Source organism: Maylandia zebra, linkage group LG22 (genome assembly GCF_041146795.1).
Source record: "Maylandia zebra isolate NMK-2024a linkage group LG22, Mzebra_GT3a, whole genome shotgun sequence".
NCBI classification, from domain to species: domain Eukaryota; kingdom Metazoa; phylum Chordata; class Actinopteri; order Cichliformes; family Cichlidae; genus Maylandia; species Maylandia zebra.
Window position 1 is genome coordinate 13,809,987 of NC_135187.1, and position 21,926 is coordinate 13,831,912.

At 44.6% G+C, this 21,926-nt stretch overlaps 2 protein-coding genes across 3 annotated transcripts in view; both read left to right on the plus strand.

Moving 5' to 3' along the window:
• Window positions 1-567: 567 nt before the first annotated feature.
• Window positions 568-8,998, plus strand: rnf115b (ring finger protein 115b). The gene is made up of 9 exons (XM_004549039.4): window positions 568-950; window positions 2,554-2,612; window positions 2,758-2,818; window positions 2,908-3,122; window positions 4,477-4,545; window positions 4,673-4,751; window positions 4,916-5,009; window positions 8,180-8,295; window positions 8,435-8,998. The coding sequence occupies exons 1-9, from the start codon at window positions 873-875 to the stop codon at window positions 8,555-8,557; spliced, it is 894 nt and encodes a 297-aa protein (XP_004549096.3). The 5' UTR covers window positions 568-872; the 3' UTR covers window positions 8,558-8,998.
• Window positions 8,999-11,247: 2,249 nt separating this feature from the next.
• Window positions 11,248-21,926, plus strand: part of ash1l (ash1 (absent, small, or homeotic)-like (Drosophila)) — a 38,788-nt gene continuing 28,109 nt past the window's right edge. For both annotated transcript variants that reach the window (XR_191131.4, XM_004549040.6), the window contains exons 1-4: window positions 11,248-11,603; window positions 12,428-12,540; window positions 15,744-16,552; window positions 17,390-21,839. Coding sequence is in view for 1 of the 2 variants with exons in the window: in XM_004549040.6 (XP_004549097.3) it covers window positions 15,947-16,552; window positions 17,390-21,839 (5,056 nt within the window). In the remaining variant the exon portion in view is untranslated. The remainder of the gene's footprint in view (window positions 11,604-12,427; window positions 12,541-15,743; window positions 16,553-17,389; window positions 21,840-21,926) is intronic.

The following is a 21,926-nucleotide window of genomic DNA, read 5'->3' on the forward strand; positions in this document are numbered from 1 at the left end:
TTTATCCCTAATAAGGCCTCAAACATGTAGCCTGTGGGCCAGAAACGACCTGGCAGAGGGTTCAGTCTGGCCCACTGGATTGGATTACAAAGTGTGAAAATATTTAATCTAGACAAGCTGTTATCAACATAAAGAAAGAGAAACTGAATTTTAATCATATACATAATATAAAGGATGGACATAGGCAATGTGATGTCACCCACTGGTTAGTGAAGTCCTGTTCTGAAGCCTCTAGCTGACACTTTTAAACCTCTTGGTCACTGAGGTGTAAACCCACAAGCAGCTTCTATTCAGTATCATCTTAAACTAGCAGTTCAGCCCATAAAGTCAATTCAACAAGGTGCTGAAAACATTTCTCACAGATTTGCTTCACGTCCATGCTCAAGACACAACAAGAAATATTTCTCTCTTTCGACTTTCAGACTGTGTGATCCACGAATTAAAAGGAGTGAGACACTTCTGTTTTACACCAAAAATTTAGGGCCTTTTTTTCATAAGAGAGAAGCGTCTCTGGCGACACCCAACAAACTGAAAGGAAACTACATCCTTGGTGTCATGCTTACAACTTGTTGCTTAAATTTAAGCTCGGGTGGCTGCAACTTGATCTTTGCGGCTGCCACCAGAGGAAGATCGAGTCCGCCGGTTACATATTTTTCTAAACACGTTTATTATTGGCATAACCAGTCTAGAGAAACCCTTCATGCGTTTTGCTTATCAAAACGTCAGTGTGAAGATTGTGTCCTCTCAAAAAGGTCTTAGTTTGGTTTTGGGACACATCAACACCCTCCTGGACCGCTCTGATCCGTCTGACAGCCGTCTGAGACTTTTATGGGCTGCCACAGCTACGTCAGGGACTGCGCTTCACCGTGAAGATGGCGGAGGCTGGGGATACGCCACAAGTCCGGTTTTTCTGTCACTGCTGTAAATGTGAAACAAACCCCAAACTCCCGGTGAGTTGCTTTGGAGAGTGTTTTTGCTCCACACGTGCTGGCCTGAGCATCACCCACGATTTCTCCTCCCCGGAGGGTGTGGAATTAATATTAACCGATTCTTCAAACCGATTTAACTGATTGATTAGTAACTATTATCTCCAAAACCTATAATAATTGGAACCCTTAAAGCACACATGTGGCTATGGCGGCCAGTCTTTGGGTTTTCGTGTGCACACAGCGAGTACTGAAGTCTTATTAGAGCGGGTGAGGGAGTAAAATGTGGCGATTCACGTTGCCATATTTAGAAGCGCCACTGTTGGCCACTTTGTGTCTAGTTGTCTCCCGTCAGCTGTGTGTAAGAGAAGTCAGAGGGGCGTGTAGGTGTCGCCACATTTACCACCAGGATTTAAAAAATATTTCTCCATTGCTGTTTAATGACACACATTCAGCTTGATGTGGCGGACTGAAAGGTTGAACTTCGTTTACTTTGAGTCAGTTTCTCTTGGAGGTAAAACGGAGAGGGCACAGTGGAGCGCATTTGTTGCGCAGCTGGCACTTTTCGTGGCGTAATTACGCACTGGTATTAGGTGACGCAGAACGAAAACGCACGTTAGCAGGATTTTAGGAATACGCCCGACTTTCTGTTGTTATTCCTTTTGGTTTGAGGGTGTCCCTAAAGTAATACTTTATTTATTAAATCAACGTCTAAATTATTGGATGTTCATAATACCAGCAAACAAAATTCTAAAGTGAATACTGAATCCTTTCTTTTATTGTATATATCTGTTAAAATCAATATAAAGGGCTGTACTTATAGAACCTGTTGTGCTCATTTTGTGATCTTACTACAAACTAGGCTGATGCACTCACACGCACATTCATACAAGCACTATTTTCGATGCCTAAGCGCTTTTTGCCTAATATTCACATACACACTTGCACTCCAATGAATGCATCCGGGTTCAATATCTTGCCCAAGGATACTTTGACATTCAGACTAAGGAAAATCAAACCAACAACTTTCAGGATAGTAGACAAACCGATCTACCTCCTGACACTCAGGAAGAGGGTATATTTTTTAAACATAGTCTGAAAATACTTCAAACAGACTATCTAATTCAGTATTGAACTGCAAAGTTCCTCCCAGGTCAACCCTGCCAAACAGCATGTGGCTTTCTTATAGTGGCTGCTTGGCATTGTGCTTTTAAAGTTGTGTTTTCAGTTATAAACACTGAAAAGTCAATCACAATGCTGCAGCTCTGGTATCTTAAACAATAGAGACAGTGAGTATGCACAACATATGACCACACTATGACCACTCCTGGATGGTAAAGCATATTGAAGCCCATCTTCGTGGCTGTATTGAGACTGACACTGTCTACACTACAGTGAAGAGAGATGAAACTTGACTGGCCTGCGCAGATCACCTCCAGAATAAAAACCAGGACGTCGGCTGTGTGCCAAAAATTTGTATTCAACTCCAGCCCAATCCCTGCAGCCAGCCTCTAAAATTTTGCGGACAGGCTTGCCTGAGGATTAGCAGATTAATGCCTGTACTTATGAAATGAAATGGCAGTGACAGTAAACGAGCTTATTATAAAAAAGCTTTTCTGTCTTTGAGGATTTCGTATGCCCCAGATGTGACTCTGGCTTCATTGAGGAAGTAACAGAAGACTCCAGGTATGGCTTTCTCTGATTTAAAAAAAAAAAAAAAAAAAGGAACACGTGAAAGCATTTTAAATATACCTCGTTAAAGAATGATAATGAGTGAAGCATGTATGAATTTTCCATTTAACACCACTGACAGATTTTCTTTACTGTCTAGTCTCCTGCAGACCAGCAGAGCATCTGTTCCCAGTGAAGATTCAAACTCACTGCTCTCAGAAGTACGTCCTAACAAATGGCATTTTAATAGGAACACTCCTCTTTCTCTAAAGCTTTGTTTGACACATTGCTTCTCTGGTCTCTCGCCAAGTTATGGCAGCTGCTGTTTATGGAGCGCTCTGCTCTGCTGTCGCATCCGCCCTCCTCCGAGTCCGACCCTGATGACGGTGAGCAGGGATCTGCTGGTCAGAGCCGTCTTCTTCCAGCATCACCGGGCCCTGCTGAGGCCACAGAACCAGAGTCTCCTTCCAACCCAGAGCAAGAGACACCGTCTAGGACCTTCGAACAAAGGCCTGCAGTTGAAGGGTGTGTGAACATGGTATACAGAAACATGACCGCAAGGGTGCTGTGTTATCGATACAGAAACAACAGCCAATGAGAAATGAAAACCAAGATCAATAACAAGACCAAAACTTTAATATCATGCATATACTACCAGTTTCAAACTACGTTTGTTTAAATCGGTGAACAACCTCATTACAGGTTCAAATTTGTGAAAATATACTGACCTTTACCTTCCAATTCACAGGTAATATTTTAATTTCTTATATTTGTGAAGTTTTCACATGTAAGGATACCTCAGTAATGATTTAATATTTCCAGTGATAAACACAGACTCCCAAATGAAACAGATATAACCGCTGTGATTTTGGTCTCTGCATTTTGAATCCAATCCCAGTTTTGTGCAGCCAGAAGTGACCGTGTTTAGATGAGAGAGTGAAGTGCTCATCGACCGACGCTGCAGATATAGTCCACTAATTACTGCGTAGTGTAATGGTTTACACTTTTTCTTGGCAAGTGAAAGGTTGGTGGTTCAATTACAGCTGGAGATACAAATCTCTCAAACGTCCACAGCTAACCACTGTGGTGAGCTCTTGTGAAAAAGCTGCAGCTTAGTCGCTTTCAGCGCTGCATACTAATAAAATACTATTTTGAAGGGCAACACTATCCACAGAAGCCAAAACCAGTTTCTCTATCAGGCTGTAAGCATTCTTTTCAGTGTTGTAAAGTTTGAAATTAAAATATGGGAGTCTGTGGGGACTGACTTGATTTTGGAGTGAAGTGGCCATTAGAGGAATTGCAGTTTTTGGTGTTTTCACACTGACTTCATTGTTCAGCCCCTTGGACAGCATGAGCAAAGGGTGGATCTTACTGAGAACCCATGGGACACTCCCCACTCACTGAGTAGTGACTTACCAATCCCACAGAAGGCACACCCTAAACTTTAGGGTATGCTTTAGGGCCTAAAGCATACCTTGCTTTTTGTCCTCAATTTTGAGTCATATTGGGTTGATAAAAAAAAACATCACTTTGTATTCAGTAAGACATGAAAATAGCAAATGAGATCATAAACTCATCAGAAAAGTACTTTCTGACAACTTTTTACAGGTGGAAACATTCATCCTTTATATACAGTCTATGCTTTTAATCATTATCCTTCCCTTTACACATGCATGCAGTCAAAAACAGTTCAGTATCAGACTAAGTGTATATTGGATGATACGTACTATAGAGAACAGCTTTATACATCGGTTGATGTTTAAAGCTGTTGACTTTACTAAGTCCAACTAAAATAAAGTGACTGTATGATCTGAAGCTGTGAACATACAGTAAAGCCTGGTTTAAGCACTCTAAAGCTGTCCGTTTCTGCTCATTTAAGGATGGTGCAGCAGTTCTTGGCTGGCCTGTTTGCCAACAACGGAAACCCCGGCGCTGCACCAGCTGCACTGTAAACGGTTTTAATTTTAGATTTCACATCACTTGCTCTTGAATTAATCTAAAGTTGTGTGACAACCGCCCCCTCTCTCACGCGCCCTCTTGTTTTGTTCTGCTCTCCCTTTTGGTTCGTTTCTCAGATCCAGCATGCTTCAGTTGTACTCAAACCCTGGAGATTATGCGTGGGGTCAGAGCGGTCTTGACTCTGTCATCACGGAGGTCAGTGACACCAGAGCTAGTGTCTATGAAGCGCTGCGCTAGCATCGTTACTTCATTGTTTTCTTTTATTGAAACACTCACATAAAATCATTTGCACACAATTCTCCATTCATCTGTTCACCTATTTGTAGTCGTACCACTCATTTCTCTTCCTACTCACACAGTTATTAGGACAGTTGGAGAACACAGGTCCACCCCCAGCAGAAAAGGAGATGATCTCATCCCTTCCAACCGTTTGCATCTCTCAAGAACAGACAGGTGGGAATTCCAGTATGGCACATGTACACCGGATCACATGATCTCTCCAGTACAGCTCAGTAGCTTTTTAAAAATTTTGACATATGACATTGGAATTTGCATAAGATACACATACAGTCCTTCTGCATTTCTTTTACTTTTGATATTTTCTGCCCTTCCTCCTCTTTCCTCACTCCGTAATTACTTCTTTACTTTCCTTGTTCTGAGGATTAAATGGTTTAAGTTGAAGAAAGGAAGAATGTTGCACAGAGCTGAGTTGAGACAGGCCCTGGGTGGTAGGGAAGAGTTACCAGATGACTGGGAAAGTACAGCTGAAGTGGTGAGGGAACCCGCCGAAAAAGTGTATCCTCTAGACCAGGTGTGTCAAACATGAAGCCCCGAGACCAGAATCGGCCCGGTCAAGATAAATGTGCCATAGAGATCCAGCCCACTGGACAACTCTGGAAAATGTGAAGGCGTGCAGAAGTGATTTTGACTGTTTAACTGTATTTTCACAAGTTTTACACCTTTTCTAATAATAAAGACCTCCCCACACCAAAGTAATTAAGTAATGGATAAACAGTTAAATCACAGTGGAAAAACAGAAAGCGGTTTCTTTTAATCTTCTATAGAAGTGTCTGACTTTTTTTCTCTAAATTAACCAAAACTTTATACTTTAAACTACCAGAACTTTTTTATCATTTAGTTTTACTGGTCCGGTTAACTTAAACTCAAACTGGGCTGTATGTGGCCCATGGCGTTTGATATCCCTGCTCTAGACAGAGGAAAGAAGACTAGACGACTTGGTGGTAGAATGAATGAAGAAGTAAAGTGCAGTATTTGAAGAAAAAGTGGGATAGTCAGGGAGATTATGAAAGTTTGGAGGCTCGGCGTACGGCAAAGAGAGAATAAGATAAGATAAGATAACCTTTATTAGTCCCACACATGGGAAATTTGTTTTGTTACGGCAGAAAGTGGACAGTGCAAAGTTACATGGGATATGGGGAATGGGATACGAATAAGATACTGTACACAATAGAATAGAATAAAATAAAATACTATATACAATAGAATAAAATAGAATACAACTACAAATAGAAGTGGAAAACGCAAAGGGAAAAAGCTTACAGTGAGTTGTATATAAAGCTGGACACTAAGGAAGGAGAGAAGGACATGCTTTCCTCAAGATGGAAAGGATGTGCAGCAGGTTAGGGTGATCAAGAATAGAAATGGTAATGGCTAATGAATATAGTCAAGGATGAGATTAAAACTTTGAAGAGCTGATGAATGATGAAAATGAGAAGATTAAAATGGTGGTTTGTCCAGATTACATACCTGTGAAGGTATGGAGACGTCTAGGAGAGAGGGCAGTAGACTTTTTAACCAGATTGTTTAACACAGTTTTGGAAAGTGAGAGAATGCTGGAGGAATGCTGGAGAAGTGTACTGCTAAGTGATTTTTAAAGAAAAAGTCATGGGATGGTGATGTAGTAACTACAGAGTGATAAAGCTGAAGAAACATACTATGAAGATACAGGAAAGAGTTGTTGAAGTTAGGGCAAGAAGAAAGCTGTTGATCAGTGAGCAGCAGTATGGGTTCATGCTGAGGAAGGGCACTGCACATGTGATATTTGCTTTGAGAGTGTTTATTAGGAAATACAGAGAAGGTCTACGTGGGTGTAGATAAGATACCAATAGAGGAAATGTGGTACTGCATGAGGAAGTCAGGAGTGGCAGAGAAGTACATAAGGGTGGTGCAGGACTTTTATGAGGACAATGAGACAGTAGTGAGGTATGCAGTAGAAGTGACAAATGGATTCAAGATGGGGTGGGATTACATCTGGGAGCACCACTGAGTCCCTTCTTGTTTACAGTGGTGATGAACAGGCTGGCTGATGAGGCCAGGAAGGAGTCTCTATGGACTATGATGCTCACAGACGACACTGTGAGAATAGAGAGGCCAGGGAGCAGGTGGAGGTATGACCTGGAGAGAAGATGAATGAAAGTCAGTAGAAGGAAGCAGGTGGGACAAGTGTCAGGGATTTATTTACAGAACAATAGCAGTAAGAGTGAAAGGGTAAGGTTGTGAGACCTGCTGTGATATATGGTTTGGAGACAGTGATAAAAATACAGGAGGCAGATTTGTGGATGTCTCAGATTTGACGATGCTTAGATTTTTGTTAGGAGTGACCAGCATGGGCCAGATTAGAAATGAGTACATCAGAGGGACAGCTCAGGTTAGGATAGTGGATATAATTGGACAAAGGATGCTTAAGATGGCGCTGCTATGCAGGAGCAAAAGAAAAAGACTACAGAGAAGATTCATTGATACAGTGAAGGACATGCAGAGGGTTGGTGTAACAGAAGAGGGAGCTAAGGACAGGGTGAAATGGAGGCAGATGATCCTCTGTGGTGACCCCTAATGAGAGCAGCTGGAAGATGAAGACTTGAATTTCTTTGTTGTGTCTTTCATGTAATACTCCTACCAGTAATTATTTTACCTTTCATAGGTACCTCATGCTGTCTTTTCCTCTTATTTTTGTTTTTCTCACGTTCCTTGCCTCCTCATAGCATTTATTTATTCTTTCACTATTCCTACATTTCCTTTCCTCTTCCTCTTATCACCATCATCCTATATCTATTTTCCCTCTCCTATATTTTCCTCCCTCTCTTATCTTTCCTTTCCTTTAGCTATGTTCCCTTTACACCTGCTGTGTTTCTGTAATTTATATCCAGTTCCTCTTCCTTCTTATTTCTCTGTTTTCTTTCTGTCATCTATGTTTTCTTTTCTCCTCTCACTGTGCTTACTCCCTGTCCATTGCAGTTATTTTACTTTTCCTTATTTATGTCCTTGTAGCTTTACTTTCCTTCTCCTGTATTATTTATCTCCTTCCATCTTTCCTTCCCTCATCATATTTCTTTCCTACCTCTTATGTTCCTCTCCCTACTTTTATCTTCTTTATACTGCCCATTATCCTTTCCACTAATCTTTCCTTGTTTCATCTTTGTTGTAAAAAGAGACCACTTAATTATGTATTGAGAACTATGTTATAAATCATATTAAGTATATAGTCTGTACCACCTTGTTACACTGTAATAGTCTACAGACCTGTCTAATAACTGGATTTTTTTTGGTTTTGTCTTCTTCCACATACTCGTTCATACTTTTTCCTTCCATTTCTTCCCTGTTAGATTGCAGACTGGAGTGTCCGGTTTGCAGGGAAGAATATTCATTAGGGGAAACTGTAAGGAAGCTTCCCTGCCTTCATCACTTCCACAGTGAATGTATAGTGCCGTGGCTGGAGCTGGTAAGGCTGCGGTCAGTGGGTTTGAGGGGTTTAAAGGTCTGGTAATAAAAATAAAAGATTTCCCAGGTTGTAGCATGCTATAAAGAGTGTTGTGTCACATAGTTTCTGCTGATTAACAAGAGTTTTTCTACTCTCAAAGCACGACACTTGCCCCGTGTGCCGCAAAAGCCTCGATGGCGTCGACAACAGCCTCCCGCCCACATCGGAACCCGCAGAAGCCCGCTCCCTCAGGACAGAGCAACAGGAGAGGCAGGCGATCTGAGAAACGTGAAGACAACTCTACTTCATTTTACTGTTTTCAGGAGTCACGCCTCCCACGTCGGAAATTTTGCTCCCCACATCAGCTGCTTTTAAATAAAACAGATGTGTCAGAGTCATAATTTGCAGCTTTAACTCTCACTTGGTTCACGCATCTCTGTTTAAGGAACTTCTACTCCAGCATAGTTACCATTTTATGCTACATCTGAGAGTTTGCTGACAAAATTCAGAGGTGATGTGTCCTCCTTGTTACGCTGCACTCTTAGGTGGTTTTCCGAATGACTGATTTTGATGTCATGAACTAATCCCCACTGAGCTATCTGTGGCTGTCAAAGAGGAACTCACAGAATTATGCATTATTCTCTTGGTAAGAGAGTTTCTTAATGCAGTATATTGTTGACCTTTTACCTGTGTACAGCCATTATTAAAGCCCAACCCAGTGATCTTTACTGTCCTCTGTCTTTTCTCCCTAACATATCTGAGATTTAGAAGCAGATATTAACCAGTCACTTAGAAAAACATAGTGTTTCCCAAACTTTCTAAGCCAAAAACTGTTCATTCTACAGAGCCCACAGTTTTTATAAAAACGTAACAATAAAAAAGGTCCGTGTTCAATTTTATTTAAGGGCAGCGTAATGGCATCAGCAAGATACGCTTTCTTTATTTTCCCTTAAAAAAGAAGAAGAAGAAGATTCATTTATCTTGGTTTCAGTTCACATTTTCAACTGGTTATGTGCACAGCAACACTGGGGCCTGCCCCACAGCTCAAAAACCACTGGATTAAGATATAATTATGTGCATATCTGCCAGTTCTATTTGTCTCTTTTGCATTTTGTGGTCAGTAACTGCTCGATGACATTGTCCATTTGAAACCTCTGTATGCTTTAACAGGAATTCATACCAAAAACAAACAAAAAAAACCCCCACATAGCTCTTCTTCAGAAAATAGTCACATTATATAGTCAAACTGCTCGTCTAAGATATCAATCTATTAGTGTATGACAGCAGAGGAATTGTCACACCTTTTATGAATTAATATGACTCATTTATTAAGCAAAAATTATGAGCATTCACTTGTTTCAGACCCCAAATGTTATCTAAGCTGCTTTTTCCCTGCTTTATATCGTTTCAAACAGCAGCGATCAGTTAACTGAACATGCATGTGTTTGGACTATGGGAGCAAGCTGGAATTCCCAGGTAACCCATGTAGGCACGAGGAGAACATGAAATTTCACGCAGAGAGGTCGTAGTATCTCTTTTTCTATCTGCTTAAACCAGTCTGTCCATTTTCCTCTGAGATCAACTAGACATTTATGCTCACTTGATATTTTCTCCTCTTCAGACAATTCTCTGTAAACTCTAGAGATGTTAGTGTGTGAAAATCCCAGTAGATCAGCAGTTTCTGAAACATTCAGACTATCCTGTCATGAACTAACAACCACGCAATCAAAGCCACTTAAATCACCTTTCTCCCACATTCTGATACTTGGTTTGAACTCTTGCAGGCCATCTTGATCAAGTCCACATGCCTATGCATTGAGCTGTGTTATTGGCTGACCTTTTTGGTTAATGAGCAGGTGGACAGATGCACCTTATAAAGTGGTCAGTAAGCATATAAGTATGATTTAGTACAGTGGCTACTGTCCTTACAAGTGGGAGCCCAGCTGCAGTGGTTTTAAAAGTGCAGCACAAACAGTGCTTAGCTGTGTATTCATTAGAGATGCAACATTAAATGTATTAATCCCTAACCAGTACAGCTGCTGTCCATATATATCTACACTGTGATCCGTAGGGAGCAGGTGGAAGAGAGCCTGGAGAGGTGGAGGTATGTTCTGGAGAGAGAGCGAATGAAAGAAAGTAGAAGTAAAACAGAATACGTGTGTGTGAATAAGAGGGAGGGAGGTGTAACAGTGAAGCTGCAAGGAGCAGGGGTAGTAGTTAGGGTAGATGCCATTAAATGACTGAGGTTAATCATTCAAAACAAAGGACAGCGCTGGAGAGAGGGGAAGAAGAGAGGGCAGGCAGGGATGAGTGGGTGGAGACGCGTCAGGGATGATTTGGGGCAAGAGTGAAGGGGAAGGTTTACAAGACCTAGTACGGTGTACGCTTTGGAGACAGTTGCACTGATAAAAAGCCAGGAAGTGGCAGAGCTGAATATGCTATAAGATTTTTATTGGGAGCTGCCAGGATGGACAAAATTATAAATGAGGATATTAGTTATAGTTTGGACGTGTGTAGAGGAGGGATGCGGAGCTGTGAGGCAGGAAGAAAAGAGGAAAACCTCAGAGAAGTGTGACAGAAGCAGATGCTAGAGATCAGGTGAGACAGAATCAAATAAAAGAATAATTTTTCTTGACAGTTTTAAATCATTTAATCAGCTTTTTATTATTATCCAGAAAAAACAAATACAAAAATGTAATAGCCAAAAACCAAACAAGCAATAAAAAAGGAAAGGATAAAAAAAACAACGCCAGAGGGTGATCGATTAGTCGCCCAATCCATCAGAGTCGAACATGACAACAGAGGGCAGGGTGGTTTATTTATAGGCTTGACCCCTTGAAAGGAGGCACGAAACCGGGATTTGACAGTTGACTGTTGCGCACCGCCAAACACACCCTCGCCCTAGTGCAACCGAAAATAGCGAAATAATGAAACACAGTCATTTTTGTCAATGACTGGGGACCGCAGGAACCGCGTACAACCGACATTTGCTCTCCTCTCCTCACCTCCTCTCCTCTCCCCTCCGCCCTCCTCGGTCCGTCCTCCTTCCCTCCCTCCCTCCTCTCAGGGACCGAGAATGCCCGTGTTGTACTGACACAGTAGCGATACGGGCTGAGCAGACATGGAGGCCCGATTGACGAGAGAGGCCCGCGCTGACACATCCAGGCCCAGCTAATGGTGTGTCGGAGTGGATTTCGGAGCATCTCGGGAGATATTACGGATACCAGTCGCCGTGAGGAAAAAAGGATTTAGGCACCGAGGACGAAGAAATAAGAGGGAGATCCATTTCGGGTCTCTGTTGATTCAACGCAGCCGCCATTTTGTTGACAGTTAGTGTTTTTTTTTTTTTTTTTAAATAACCCACACAGCCCTGCATCCTTTTATTTTATACCGCCGGAATATAAGTCCCTGTTTTTGTTTTACTCGCGTTTTTAAGCAGATTTAATTGCGCGTTTGTCTTTGAGGTAACGTTGGGAGATTTTTTTCTGGTTTAGCTCACTTGCTAGTGCATCGCTAGCCGTCGTAGCTGAGATGTAGTAACACGAGTGCCTGCGAGAATGTGACGGAGATGCAAGATTATGTACATCACTTGTCCCGGGTTGTGTCACTTTCACTCGGTTTACACAAATTGTATGAAAGCTGTAGGCGTTTGTTATTCATTTGCTGCCTACACGGCGTCTAAGTTAAGTGAAATTTGCTTAAATAGCTCTCAAACAGGCTGCTGTAGATGGCTAGTTAGCTGCTGCCAATGCCATTGATACAGACTGTAGCCCCGTGTCTATTATTGGACTGATTGTACGGGCTGACTCTTTACAAAATAAACAACACTTTCGTGATGCATGGGGTTATATTAAGCTCCAAGTGGCGATCTATTACTTTACCGCTCCGGCTGTTAGTGCTAAGTGTTGTGGAAATAAAATTGTTAAGGGGGAGCGAGTGGGGGTGCTTTGCATGTTGGCACTCAGCAACTTTGTGTCTTGGAGCTTGGCAAGGTTAACGATCAATTTTAGTGAGTGGTCAGGAGCTGTGTGCAGTGGTTTCCGTTTGAGGTTGTTTGTAATACTCCTACAACAGCGTTGAGATATATTTAAACTGTAGCCCTTTTTAAATTGTTCTGATCATGTTTTTTTTTATTTTCATTTTGGCTTTTCAGCTGTTGGAAGATAATTTTAATAAAAGGGGGGGGAAATGTGGCCACCACGTTGATACACAAGAAGACAGGACACAGCCAAATAATGTGAACACCGTTTCTGGACTATTTCAGAGGTGAGTGGAAATGATGCACATTGATAGGTGTTGTTTACGCAGGAGTAGACGTCTTCCCACCCCAAAAGCATGCTTGCAGAACCGCATGTAGATACTCGGTTTCTTTTGTATCAAGACAGTAATTACGAGTATGACTAGATAAGGGCAGTTGCGGGGGAAATTAGGGCTGATCGGTTCGCAGACTCATGAGTTGGTCCCTTGAGGGGCTGTGTTGACTGCACAGGAAACCGAAAGCAGATAACATTATTTGGTTTGCTCACTCATGCTCTGGTTAGCCATGTTTCTTCTTGTTCTAAATTAAAGTGCACGCATGTTTTTGCGCTGTACTGGAAGTCCTCTGGTTGAACTTCCCTGAGCTGCTGGGGGAGATGTTTGCACGGTGCAGGTGTGAATGACACCTGCCTCTCTGTTCCGCTTTGTCGCAGCGAGTTAACGGAGTTTAATCATTGTCCCCGCTTCTTTCTTTTTTAAAGCAACGGTCTGTTACAATTCCGCTGCTGGGTGATACAAAGCAGCGGCGGCAGTGGTGGTGCTGGTGGTTGTAGTAGTAGAGGAATTTGCCTCCTTCCACCCCCTCCTCTGAGCACGGCCCTGTAGTAATACCAGTGGAGCTCTGGAAATGACAGGGAGCTCTCAGGGCAGACGCCAGCCCTCATGTGAATGATGCAGGGGGTGGGTTGGTTGGTGGGTGGGTGGGATACTATTGCTATGGCCAAAGGGAAATAAGCAGTTATGAACAACGTGTGCAAAAGTGAGGAGGGAGTGAAAGGAGGGAGGGAGTAAAGGGGGGAAGAAATGAGAGAGGGGGAGCAGGAGTTGTTTACTACGTTCCTCCCTGCTCTGCTATTTCTTAGGTTGTTGGAGTGAAATTGATTGTTGAATCTTGTCGTTTTTCTTTTGGCATTTGTTTGCGTTCATAGCATTGCATACTGGTCTTCTCAGAAAACAAAAGCAAAGGACAGACAGGCGTGACTAATATCAGCCTTCAAAACCACAAGTGTTGCTATTCAGTTGTTTTGCAGTATGACTATGGCAATGAAATGACTGTAGTGCAGTTTAACTGCTTCACATATACAAAAAGTACCTCAGCGCTAGACATGAAAATGATACACTTGAGTGTTAAGGCTGATCAATGAGAAATTAGAAAGCGATGTGGCCTGGTGTCAGATTATCAGCAGGGGAGCGAATGCCAGTAAATGACCTGACTTAGCTTGTTAGAGGTGAGGGGAATGTTTTGACTCTCTGGGAGGCTTTTCTGCCGACTTGTGTCACTAGCTGTCCACAGAGTTGGGTACTAAAGTGGCTTATTTTTGGCATTGCTGCTGTTATGCGACGGAAGCAGCTCCCATCACCGTGAGCATAAAAGAAAGAGGAGAACATTTGTCACTGTGTGTAAAAAGGACACAGGGAAAGGGAGTTGGTGGGGTGGGTGATGGGTGAAATGTGTTTTTGATTAAAGTGGGAACACAGTGACTTTAGTTTGTGTGCTGTTCTCAGTGCTTTCCAAGTTTGCGAAATCGAGGAGGAAGAGGATGGAAAAGCTTAAAGAAAACCGGGGGAAAGAACACCGAGATTGATGGAGTGTTAAAGAAAAGTGGGAGGTGTGATTTTCAGTGTGGTATGTGTAGCGAGGGGGAGTGTGCAGTTTTGAGGCAAAATGGAGTGAGTAATTGAAATAAACACTGAAAGGACCATGTGGGGAACCGCAGGCAAGAATCCAAAAATTCTGCAGTGTTTACTGTGTGGTTTAAAAAAATCTCTACTACTGTTTTCCACTGTCATAATCCAAAACAAACATGGTGTAAGACTATAGCAAGGAAGATTTCCTTTTCCTTTTCCCCCCTCATCTTACCGTGATGCTTTACTGATGTGATGACTTGTATGACTTTCCTGAGGCTCCATTAAGTACCTCCTTTAGTGCTCTCCACTAATGTAGGATGCAGAAAAACCGCCGGCATGTTGACGCTTGATCACTCAGGCTGGAAAAGGCGGCTGGATCCTCTCGTCTAGTCCCAGAGACCTAGTGTGCTGAGGTCACAGTTCTGAATTGCCTCCAAATGACTTCACCCAGAGAAAGCACCTGCTTGGGGGCAAATCCGCATTAAATCACTCAGAGGCCGCGGGGAGCTGTAGACAACTTCATTGAATTGGGCTGTCCTCCCAAAGAGGACAATTAAGAAGCATGCTGCTCTCTGCTGCTAGCGTGTGAGCTGTGAGCTGCCACTATCACAGGCAACCGTTTTCACTGCAGCTAATGAGAACACTTAAGGGATTGCTCATTCTGCATCTTACTCCGTAACACTTGGAAGGATGTGGCAGTGCTGTGGGATCAACTACTGACTCCAAGGAACACCAAAGAGCAAGCCAAACAAAATTTCAAGGGGGAAAATAGCCTCTAATGCCATCTGGAATGGCACGAGTGGCTATTTTCATTGTATTGTCAGACAAATGAACTATTGGGCCTGATTTTTACAATGTCATTACTTTTGGACTAAACTCCACTGGCTTCTAATTTATATCCATGCCCGTGACAGACACTTGCATGCAGTCATAGATGCGTTCTTGCCATTTCTGGGTTAGAGCTTGCTTGGCATTATGTTGACTTGTTGCTATCCCTGGTCTAGTTAAAGCCATATGACTGGTGGCTTTCACAGGCGTTTCTGACAAATGCTGTTGTCTTTAGCATCAGTCAAGGCCTTTTGATGTGCGCTGGCATAGTAAACTGAAAATTGTCATTCACCACTTTCTATGATCCTGCAATAATAATTTTTTTTCTTTTCAAAAAAAAAAAATCCCTAACCACACCTGGACCTGTCTCTAGGCACTTAGTTTGGAAGCCACTGCTCTAAAGTAAATCTGCTTTGGAAATCGCAGGTGGACAATTCAAAGTCCTTGTTCCTAAGGTTACATTTCTGAGGTGAGGTAGAAGGGACTTTGCTGTGTAAATAGGTCACAGATTGTTATAATCTATGAGGATGAGCGCACCATAAAAAGTGTCAGAGATGAGATGAAGGACACTCTAACCAAACAGATAATAAAATTGTTGCTCTCTGTCTGCCTTTCACCAGCGTTCATTTTAAGACTGTTTAAAACTGTCAGTGTTTCTGTTTTTCTATTTCAGTGACTAATGTGGGATTTATTTTTATCTTCTCTACCCTCCCTTTTCTTCTTTCTCTCCCCTCTACCTGTCCCTGGTCCTGCAGTTGAAGGACGGAGAAATAGGGCTGGACAGCCGAGGAAGGGAGAGAAGCCCTCAAAGCAAGGAGAGCTTCACCCTCACCGTTATCCCCCTCCCCCTTTCCCCCCTTCACCCTTATCCCATCCCCAGACAAAAACTCTACCTGGTATCCACATTAACCACTCCTTAAACTCCATAAACTTGTACCCCCCCACCCCAAACAATCTAATGGATCAGAAGATTCAAGGGAGGACTGCAACTCCACCCCCTCTCCTGTCCGGTGCTCCCACAGGGGAGCGAGAGAAGGAGGGAGCGGGTGGGAAGAAAGAAGAAGAGGAGGAAAAGAAGAGGGACAGAGAGAAGGAGGGAACCCCCACCGCATCTGCTGGTGCAGGAGGCACAGGCGGGCCAGGAGGTGCCGGTGGTGACCAGTCCCATTTCTCCATCAAAGAGAGCAGCCTGTCTGAGGGCAATGTCAAACTGAAGATTGGCCTCCAGGCGAAACGCATGAAGAAGCCTCCTAAGATCCTGGAGAACTATGTGTGCCGACCGGCTTTCAGAGCCACTGTGAGGCATACGGGTCGTGGAGGAGGTAATGCCCGTGGAAACCGTGCAGGCGCCACAGGTGACGGGGCGGGCAGTCAGAGCCAGAGTCCTTCACAGGGCAGAGAAAAAGAGAGGGAAAAGAGTCCCAGTGTAAACAGACCACCCATCTCATCATCTTCAACAGCCCCAACTGCTAAAGCTCCCACACCACCTCCTCTAGCTCCTCCTCCTGCCAGCACTACCACCCTGACACCCTCCCAAATGAATGGGAACGCTCCGGCAAAAAAGGTATGGAGGCTAGATGCTGTGGATTTTATTTATTTTGGTTCAGCAGTGATTTTCCACTTTGAACAAAATTAAACATTCAGTGATGACAACTAGTATAATTATTTTCATTCACCTTACTTCCTTAAAATGTTATTGGTCAGCCACGGGTCTACAGCAAAGCTACTCTAGTAATCACAGTGTTATTACGCTAGTAAAGAGCAGAGCATAAATTTTACTTTAGTTTTCATTGTGTTCTCAGTTGGCTTGCCTCTATTCATCGCTCACTGGCCCCTTCAATCACCCTCCGTCTGTGTCGTCTGTCCTCTGCCTGGCTGTGTACTCTCCACCCCCATCCCCGCATGACCCCTTTCTCTCACTCTCCCTCTCTGTCCTCAGTCTGACCCTAATAAGTGTTATTGAGCTGAGGGTAACTTCCCCCTCTGGCCATGCCTGTGAAGCACCGTTGGAGTAAAGATCTTACCAATGAATGTGTAACATTCACTTGCTGCTGATACTTCCCATGTGTGTTGTCATGATGTGTGTCAGTTTCTGTTTTACGCTTTATTTTAAAATATTGCTTAATGTTGTGCAAGATTGCTTACATCTTAATTATGATGTACCTGGTGCTGTATATATCTAAAAGATAATATTTAACTTTAATATTGTACATTACCTTCTTCAAATTGCAAATCAAGCAGTCCTAGTTTGCGCCTCTGCTGCTTGTTTACCACATTCAAAATTATATATATATATAATTTAGAAATTTGGGTGGTGTGTTTGTTATTTCTTTACCATAATAATTATTCATCTCTATTATTCTCATTAATCCCTTGCCTTTTCTCCCTAACACCCTTCCAGGGTCCACCAAAGATGGATTGCAAGTCTGATTCAAAGTCAGACACAAAAGCAGCTACCACCACATCTGAGAGACCACTTAACCTTCACCGCCCTCCACCAGACAGCAAAACGCATTCCTCTGGGAAGAAAGCGCCAGCTCCGCAACCCAACCCCCGGACATCTTCACCATCTCCGCCATTATCTTTAACGAAAGAACCCAGCCTTGAAGGTGTTAAGCCTCCTCAATGCACCTACAGCACAGACAGTCAAAGAGATAAGGACAAAGGTCTTCAGAGTTGGGGAGCGCCAACCGTCACTGAAAAATTAGCTCAACTAATAGCAACTTGTCCACCATCCAAGACCCCTAAGCCAGCCAAACCTGCAAAGATTGATCCCAGCCCTCCTCTTCCGAGCTCAGGCTTTATGGCCCCTACAGCCAAGCAACGAGACAGAGCTTTGGCCAATAGGAACACATATTCAAGAATGGTTCACCTTTCTCCTCCACCTCCTGTGTCAAGACCACCTGGTCGGCCATATGGGTCTAGAAGCAAAGACAGTATTTTAGAAAATTCAACCACCCTGACGCCGCTGAGGAACGAGGACTTGGATGGGACTGGGAAAGCTGCTAGCAGCAACGGAAACAACAGTATCAGCATGAGCAGCACCAACAGCAGTAGTCGCAGCAACAGCCCAGCATTCACCTATGGCAATAACCGCCTGACAGTCCTGTCAAATGAAAGCAACAGTGACAGCAGCAACAGTAGCATTTCTAAGCAACCGTTACACCCTGCTCACTCCTTACCCCATACCACGTCACCTTCATTGTGTCCAATTTCATCATCTTCATCATCATCGGTGGAGCAGAGGACGGTGAGTGCAGTGAGTCACCTGGGCTCCCCTGTTCCCTCACAAGGACACCATGCACGAGAGTCTCCTGCCCTCGCAGAAGAAAGCAGTGCAGGTGAGCGAGAGCAAGACAGGGACATCCCCAGAGACTTATCCAAGTGCCCCCCTTCAGCAGCAACTGGAAGGCCAGAAGGGAAAGAGAAAGGGGGAAGCAACCAGTCAGTACGAGTTGAGAGGGGAAAAAGTTCTAGTCCAAGTAAACGTAGTCCCAACCAGGATAGTAACCGAAGCGGTTGGACTAGCAGTCCCACTGAGTCTATTAGACAAAGGACACCTTCCCCACTGGAGCCAGATGATGATGATGATGATGATGATGATGATGATGATGATGATGAAGATGATGAAGAAGAAAGCCCACAGACGCCTCTCAGAGATGACTCTCCTGATTCATCCCTAGACTCTCCAGCAGAGCAGGACAGCAAACCCCTTAAAAAGCGCAGGGGAAGAAAACCCCGCTGGACACGTGTTATGCTAAAGGCCCAAAGTCAGAGAAGCCCGGACAGTCTCTTCACTGAGAACAAAACCACCATGCCTTTATCTTCAAGCCTGGAAATTCCAACGCCACCAGTTAAAAGACCTGTAGGCAGGCCCCCAAATCCAAATAAGGTCAAACCAAATCCTGTGTCACAAAATTCAGTGTCACAGCTCTTCCCACCCCAGCCTAAAAAAAGAGGAAGGCCAAAGTCTAAAATGCCAAGGCTTGATGCACCGGCCCGTGGGAATCCCCCTAACAAGCTACAACCCTCTAAGGTCTTTTCATCTTTGTTGAAGTCCAAAGAAGAACAGGACCCACCTGTTCTTCACCCCGAGGTAGACTTAAACCCTCCTAAACCTATGCCTAGGAAACGTGGGCGCCCCAAGCGCCTTCCTCCTACTTTACCCCAGGAGGGTCAGCCTCCCACGTTGGCTCCAGAAGCAGGGGAAAGATTCCGCAACAAAGGAAACGGGCAGCTTATCATGAAAACTATTATTGGCAAAATCAATAAGATGAAAAGCGTTAAGCGGAAGCGTATTCTCAGTCAAATCCTTTTAGGCCCAAGGTCAGAAGACACCCCTAAAGGCACCACTAGTAGCATGGCTGCAACAGCAGAAGCTGCAACGCAGTCGTTGTCATCCCTAGCTGCTTCTTTTGGAGGAAAACTAGGGCCTCAAATTAATGTCAGTAAAAAGGGCACAATATACATGGGTAAAAGGAGAGGCCGTAAACCAAAAGTGGCAACTAATGTCTCAGCTACAATGTCACCTTCAGAAACCTTTATATCTCCAAACACCACTTCCCCTCTTCATCCCCATCAGTCACAGTCCCATCAGCAGCACCAGCTCTCCTCAGAGGTTTTTTCCTCACCCTCCCTCTCACAGTTGAGTGGAGGCCACAGTCCCATCAGCGATGGTAGCTTTGTGGAGCCAGGCTCAGTGCACTTCGCAGGTCACTCTCACTATTCCAACTCCCATCATAGTCATAACACGTTTTCGCTTCCTCCTCCAACCTTTTCAGCTCCTAATCCTCGTAACCCAGTCATGGGCTCGATGTCATCGTCTGGTGTCCCAGTAGCCTCCCAGAAAAAGTCATCTTGCCGTGGATATCATCACCACCATCACCATTATAGGCAGCACTACCATTATCATAAGCTTTCCCCTCCCAGGCCACTCCATCCCACCTCCCCTGCCCCTCTGAGTGAGCTAAAAGAAGCCACGCCATCACCAGTGAGTGAGTCACACAGCGAGGAGACTGTGCCCAGTGACAGTGGTATAGGGACAGACAATAACAGCACCTCTGACCGTGGTGAGAAAGCTGGAGGAGCAGGTGGCTTGGGTGCAATTGGCATCCCACCTGGGATGGGTGGTGGGTTATTAATGCCAGGGGTCATGGGTTCAGCTATGGGTCCAGGGATGGGCATTAACTCAAGGGGCAGGCGTCGACACAGCAATGTACTTATGGAACATCCTTCACCGTCTCCATCACCCCATGGGACAAGGTCATCGCCTGATCCCCGAAGATCTCACCCAGCAGCTCCCGCCACAACCTTAGTGGGACACAAGGAGAAACATAAGCACAAATGCAAACGCCGAAGCCATGGCTGCCCCGGCTATGACAAGCTAAAGAGGCAGAAGAGGAAACGCAAGAAGAAGTACTTACAGCTACGCTCCCGACGGCTCGACCCAGACTTCCTCGCTGAGCTGGACGAGATTGTTGTGCGACTAAGTGAAATACGCATAACTCACCGCACCACAGGGCACCGGCTCGGAAGCGGAATAGGCATAGCAGCGGGATCAAGTAGAGTGCCAGGGGTGGGTGGCAGGGCTGCTGGCGCCATAGGAGGCACAGGTGGCCCTCCACCGCATCATTATGTTCACAGAGACCTCCTGCCTACAATCTTCAGGGTTAACTTTGGCAGCTTCTACTCTCATCCACCATACTCCTGTGACCCGTTGCACTATGTTCGTAAACCGGATATGAAGAAGAAACGTGGACGGCCTCCCAAACTGAGGGAGTCTATGTCTGAGGTTCCATTTGTACCTGGACTTGGATTCCCCCTTTCAAGTGGAGGCTTCTACCACCCCTCCTATGTTCCTTACTCATCAGGACCTCTGGGGTTGGGCTATTACAGAGGTTATCCTCCAGCAAGTGCGCTGTATCCCCACCCACACCACCAGTCACCCCATACGGCCCCATCACATCACACTCACCACTCACCGTCTTTCCCACCTCCCCCCACATCTTTCTTACATCATCACCACCCATCACATCTCCTGCTGAACCACTCAAAGTTTCACAAGAAAAAACACAAGCTGCTAAGGCAGGAGTACCTGGGAGCAGGACGGCCTCCTGTCCTATACCCACCCATGTCCTCTGAGCTCTCCTTCAACTGGCACCACAAACATAAACACAGGCACAAACACAGAGAACGCTGTGCTGAGGATGACAGGGAGGAAGCAGCAAGAGGTGGATCAGGGAGCCGAGCTAGTGCAGGGATTTCTGACAGTGGAACATCTGGGAAAGGAGAGCGAGTTAGTGGTTTGGGAATGGCAGAGGCTTTACAGCGATGCCGCTTTGGACGAGACACTTCCAGCACCAGTGCCAGCAAGCAAGCTGCCACTACCTCTGCTAACTCCCCCTCTTCTTCCTCATCCTCATCTGCTGAAAGGTACAAGCGCAAAGAGAGCTCCATGTCCTGTCTCGGACCTTCAAGGCTTGCATTGGGCAACAGCTCAAAGGGCCACTCAGCTGAGTCCTGGTTCAGAATAGGCAACTCTGAAGCAGACTACTCAAAGCTGTCACGGAGTCAATTGGCTCCTGGCCAGGGTTCCTTCTCAGACGGACGGGCAGAAGACCCAGCGGGCTGCTCGGACAGTGAGGATGAGGAGCCTCTCACTCCCACAGAGGATGTAGAAACCCACGATTCTCCAAAGCGTACAAATCTGTTTGCTTCAGCAATCACCCGCACTTCACTGAAAGGAGGCAGGAGCAGAAAGACTGATGTAGTTACAGAGAGCTCCAGCTTCTCTCACATGGACCGGCCAATGAGGAAGGAACACTCAACATCAGCAGAGAGGAGAGAGATGGGTAAGGCACTTTTGGAATCTCTGTTGTTTGGGTTAGGAATAATTAAAAAAAAAAAAAAAAACGAAACAAAAAAACATTTTCAGTTTT